Source organism: Centruroides sculpturatus, unplaced genomic scaffold (assembly GCF_000671375.1).
Source record: "Centruroides sculpturatus isolate CEXI.00-Female unplaced genomic scaffold, Cexi_2.0 scaffold469, whole genome shotgun sequence".
Taxonomy (NCBI): Eukaryota; Metazoa; Arthropoda; class Arachnida; order Scorpiones; family Buthidae; genus Centruroides; species Centruroides sculpturatus.
This window is the reverse complement of record NW_019384793.1, coordinates 524086-529743: the sequence shown is the minus strand read 5'-3', so window position 1 is coordinate 529743 and position 5658 is coordinate 524086. Positions and strand designations below refer to the sequence as shown.

Here is a 5658-nt window from a genome sequence, read left to right as displayed (position 1 = left end):
GCTTTTGTGTGTGCACAGCAGGAAAACATGTATTAAATTCACAATAAATTATAATACGAGAATCATTATGTAATTTGCGTTTAGTGGATAATAAAACATTTTATTTTTTCATCTTTACATACTCGAATATTGTACAATCAAAATTTTCATAGCATCCATGCTAAGATGAACACGTACATATTTATTATATTGTTTAAAATTGAATTATTTTCTTTTATAATTCATTTCAAGTAAAAGATATTCATAATATCTACGAGCAAAAATCATTGTGACAATTAATACCAGGTTGCAACTTTTAATCATATTTAAATTTATTTAATAAAAAATATATGCTGTAGACTTTAATATATTATCTTGCCCTTGTATGCGATACTTTTCCCATTAACAATTGAATCATATCGGTCATTTATGCAACTCCATTCTAGAGAGAATAGTTGAATTGAAATCACATGATTTCTGGTCTAAACAAGCCACTAACTTTTTCATATTTTGTCACGACTTTCACATGCCTTAACCCGTTCTCGAGATTACAAAAGGACAGTCAAACAGACGGACGACATCGGGGATTTATAAATATACAACTATTTTCAAACTACAGCCCAATTAAATTGATTTAATAGCAGATAATATTAATATACCGCTGAAATTACAAATTCGTACCTGTTTGTTATTTTCTGTAAGATAACAATGCTTTATAATGAATCCCGCTTCCTTCAATGCTTCATTTACAAACTCTAGACTTACTGAGAGAGTTGTAAGTTTATTATTTCCTACGTAATAATAGGGGCTATCCAATATCGTCACCATTACTAATTCTCCATTTGGCAGGATGTAATTGTTGAAATTTTTAACAGCAGATTTAAAATCCTCTAATGTGGTGCAGGCCCCCTCTAAGCAAAATGATGTGAACAGCACATCAAACTTTCCTACGCCTGAGGGAATGATTTCTTTTTTTAAGATATCACAAGGAATTACTTGTTTTATTTTCTGTCTCAAACGAAATTTAATTTCATTTATACCTTCCTCTACGTTTCTGTTAAATAAATAATTCAAATGAAATACGTGAATTCTTATAATTGTTTTAATTAATAATAGGAAATTAATCTTATTAGAAACAATAACTTAATTATGAAAAATTATAGTGTACTGTATCATTAATATTATTATAGGTAATGTTTAATTCATTACGAGCAATTGTTTATTGTGACATCGTCACAATACCGGGATGTTTTTAATCACATTTTTTAATTAATTAAATTTAAAATATGCTCTCCACCTGAAATTCATAGTGGCTTGCCTCTGTACATCATACTTTTCCTTTAACAATATAGTCGTGCTGATCATCTGTCTAACTCCTTTAGGGGAAGATTTGAATTGAAATAACATGGCTTCCGATTTGTATCAAAATTTCGTATATAGTTAATCCTACTTCCAAGGTTTCCATATTTGGTCTCGATTTTCCAGATGTGGAAAACAATGTATTGTGCAGTACACAAAGCGTGAGGTTCGTAGAAATGTTTTTCTAAAAATATTTTCAAGTCTCTCGCACCATGGAAAACTGGCTGTGGGCAATGAGGTACGGTTGAAGGCATTAGATTTAAGTTTATGGAATAAAGGGAATGGTGGCTCGAAGAAGTTTGGGAATAACTGCTGTACTGTTATATTTTTTATTTTAATTTTACAAGAATTAAAAGATACTTAATAAATTCTACAAATAATAAAATCAACTCATCAAACATACCCAAATCCCTCAAGTAATGCCTCCATTCGCATCAAAGTATCCCAATCTTTTGATGATGATTCGTTTTTTATCCATTGTCGAATAGCTTCACGATTATGCTTAGAATAATCAGATAAAATAATTTCAGAGAAGTATTTACTTGCTGCTGCTATTCTGTGAACAATTGGACCACATCCTACTTCAAGAAGTGTCTTATTTTGAAAGATTTCTGTTAAAATAAAAAAGGTAAAAAGATATTTTCTTTAATTTTTTCGAAATGCATCGAAACTCTAAATGTATTTGTTGTTTGATTAGAATACAAAATGGATTGATTTTAATTCAAAATAATCAATGACGTATAAAAAAGATCCAGCAACGAGTTGCGTTGCTTTCCCGGGTATGAGATTTTATTTAAAAAATAACTTTTATATTATTAATCATAATAAATAAATAAAATGATGTGTGGCATTATCTGTTACGAGATTTTGTTATAAAAACTTTCTACATTTATAATTATTAAAAATATAGTAAATGTATATAACAAAATCTCATAACAGATAGCTTCTCACACAATTTATTTATTACAGTCGACCCCAGTATAAGATCATTGATTATTCCGTTTTATATGAATTCAATGTTGTACAAGTCACTTAAATTTTACAAATACGTGAGCCGTTCACAGCCCGGTACACGTATTTGTAAAATCTAAGTGACTCGTACAACATGGAATTTATATAAAACGGAATAATCAATGATCTTATACGGGGGTCGACTGTAATATTAATATAGTAAAATTAATAATATAAAAGTTATTTTTTTAATAAAATCACCTAACAGCCGGAAAAGTTACGAAACTCGTTGTTATATTTGTGGTAACATCATATCTAATTGTTATTTATAACAGAAAGTTTATGATTTTGTAAGGCGTTTCTTTGTTTAACAGTTTTAGACGATTTCATTAAAGAATAAACTAAGTCTTTATCAATATAAATTATTATTTAAACTTAAACTTACCATCACGAAATATTTTATGCAGGCAAAATGAAATAAATTCTTCTGTTTCTTCCATTTTGTTGAGCGCATTACTTCGATAATTGACGGCGAAATTTCGATCTTCGTAAACTTTGGAGAAAGCATATTTATCCTCAGAGACATTTTCCATTACTGTATTTTGATAATGTACTCAGACAATTCGAAATTAAAGAGTAACTCTGCATTAAGTAAATACCATTATAAGAAATTTGAAGAAAATTAACAATCTATATAAATATAATTTTTACGTCAATCCGAAATGCATATGTAGAAGAGAAAATTGATTAATAAATTGCGCTTTGTTTAAACCATTGGATATTTTTGTTGGCTGTAGGACTGGTCTCTATTCAGACGTTACAGACGTGGAAAAAACCCGGAAACCCCACGTGGTCAGCTTGTCCTAACGAGTCAGGAACTCAAAACCGAACTCCCAGTGTTCAGGGAACAAAACTGCTGGCCACTGGTGGCCCTTGAAATAATGTATTTAAATAATTATTCTAAAACAATAGTTATTAAGTTGTATAATAAGGCAATTAAAAATTATAAATATAGCACTGATCAGAAACTTGTGAGACTACGAACGATGTTTTTATTTTTCACTAAGTGCGTAGTTAGTGAGGGTGACTTTCGTCGTCCGAAGGTCATCGACGAGGGACCACGATGTCACGTGACCCCCATACGTCCGAGCGACCGGGCGATAAAAATGACCATATAAGGAAATAAGTTTTTCGACGGCGCGGTAATAAATCAGGGAGAGATGTCAAAAGCTGTCAACAATTCTCAGATTTTTCCCACGCTGATCGAATATATAAAGGGGTCGGATTTTCTACTCGCTGCTGAGCCAGGGCGCTTAAGCCGAAGAAACCCCTCTGCAAACCTCAAGAGCGATCGTCGGGGAAGAAACATCGACACACGATCTTCCAGCACTCTCAGGATCTACGAAGCTCATAATCGCCGCTCCATGCAAAGGTAAAAACTTTGAATATTTTTTCTATTCTCCTGATACGACGGAATTACTCCTCGAAGAGGTTAACAGAAGAAACCTCCGAGCGAACTTCGCCAGGGAAGAACTCTCTACAGATTAGGAGCGACGGAGCATACACCGTAACCGGACATAGCCGCACGTGCCTGAGAAGGACACCTCGGATTAGAAGACGACGATCACAGAGTGTTTTATTAACGCCCTATAATTGGAGAACGTTGCCTTCGAGGTAAACCCTTGCCATTATAATTTATCTCTCTCTAACGTGAGCTCTCTCTCGGATTTTAGCGTTAGGTTAGAATAGATTTTAGAATACCTATTTATATCTGGATACGCGTATGTTGTATTTAATATCTTTGTGTAAATTTTCTTAGTTATTTATTAAATGTGTTCGTTAATTTAAACCCGTGTAGTCTTTTGGACACCTGATTACGACTTCCGACTCCTCCCCACTCATATTTTTAGCCCTCCTATGCCATCCGACAACCGAGAGCGGGTCTTTTTTACCCCTGCAGATTAAGCGGTCATTAGGGTTCAACCCAGTGGCCCCCTGTTACTCACAAACTGGTAACGTTAAATTTAAAATTTGCGCGATTAATATCTACTAGAGACTCACTTGAAAAATAAGAATAACCTATTTCTAGATTATATTTTAATAACCTCCAAAATTACTAATAAAATTACATTTTTTAAAATACATATAAACAGTAAAGTTAGTAATAGTGACAATAAGAAAGCTTTAGTGGAAAGATCGTGAACAGTTTATAGTTTTAAATTCACCTGCACTCTAACACCACACAGTTAAAACATACAGGAAACTGATAAAGATTTTAAGAAACATAGGCTATAACTCATTTAAATTATTTACAATATCTTATTTTTCAGCACGTTTTTTATTCTACACGTAATGTACTGACTAGCAGTGGTGGCCAAACTTTGTCATGGTAGGAGCTACATACTGTACACATCAGAAATATGCTAGTGCCGCATCCTATATTGAAACCTGTTCTATAGTACAGTCGACCCCCTATAACACTGTTGATAATTCCGTTTTATATGAATTCCATGTTATACACCTAGAATTCATAGAAAACTTAGATTTTATATAAGATTTTACAAATACGTGTGCCGTTCACAGCCCGGCACACGTATTTGTAAAATCTAAGTGACTCGTACAACATGAAATTCATATAAAACGGAATTATCAACAGTGTTATAGAAGGGTCGACTGTAAATATAGCTGTTAGTTTACTTTACCAGGAAAAGTTAATCGGTCACTAAATCAGTCAGTAAATATTCGTTTAACTCTTTTAAATTTACGTACCGGTAGGTACGTACACTTTGAACAGGCAGCTTTCATTTGCCTATTAAAGGTTAAATTTCAAATTACGCTCACAACCTATGCATGTATCTTACTATATATTTTAATAGCCAGCAAATTTGCAAAAATATTAAAATAAGTAGCAAAGTATATCGTATGCAACTAATTTTATATTACTAAAAGTTTTTCAACTTACTCGAAACTCGACAGGACTTGTTAACAAAGTTTTCTAGATTGAATTTGTAATCAATATATTAAAATATATAATATTATTCAAGTAATATTGTATAATTTCCACTCAAAATGAAAGTTCAAGAATAATTTACTATCTAAACCTTATCTGGTTTATAGTGGCGTAGCCAGAGAGGACAGAAAGATAAACATATCCTTGGTGATAAATAAAATAGTGTTGCGATTTTATCCGTAGATAAATAGTCATTAAAAAAACACCAGGAACAAGTTGCTTAACTTTCCCGTCAACATTAAAAATTTTGGTGATAAAAATTTATTATTATTAATTATTATAAAATGGCAATATGGTTAAATTTGAGAGTAGAGAAATATTTTATAAAAAGTTGTAAATGCTAATGTGAGTTAGCCGGG

The 5658-nt window shown here is 32.1% G+C and overlaps 1 protein-coding gene across 2 annotated transcripts; it reads right to left on the bottom strand.

Moving 5' to 3' along the window:
• Positions 1–463: 463 nt before the first annotated feature.
• Positions 464–5380, bottom strand: LOC111629367 (nicotinamide N-methyltransferase-like). 2 transcript variants are annotated; one of them, XM_023373260.1, is made up of 4 exons: positions 5252–5380; positions 2735–2931; positions 1742–1949; positions 464–1033 (listed from the first exon to the last, which is right to left on the bottom strand). In XM_023373260.1, exons 2-4 carry the CDS (start codon positions 2880–2882, stop codon positions 604–606), a joined length of 786 nt encoding a protein of 261 aa, XP_023229028.1. In that variant the 5' UTR covers positions 2883–2931; positions 5252–5380; the 3' UTR covers positions 464–603. The 2 variants fall into 2 exon arrangements, with proteins under 2 accessions (XP_023229028.1, XP_023229029.1); XM_023373261.1 differs by having other exon boundaries at positions 2735–2842.
• Between the last annotated feature and the right edge of the window lie 278 nt (positions 5381–5658).

Coding starts and splice junctions, on each gene's coding strand:
- LOC111629367 (XM_023373260.1), bottom strand. CDS start 2,882: ATGGAAAATGTCTCTGAGGATAAATATGCTTTCTCCAAAGTTTACGAA. Junction 1,950..2,734: donor GCATAAAATATTTCGTGATG/GTAAGTTTAAGT, acceptor TTATTTTAACAG/AAATCTTTCAAAATAAGACA. Junction 1,034..1,741: donor GCATTACTTGAGGGATTTGG/GTATGTTTGATG, acceptor TTTATTTAACAG/AAACGTAGAGGAAGGTATAA.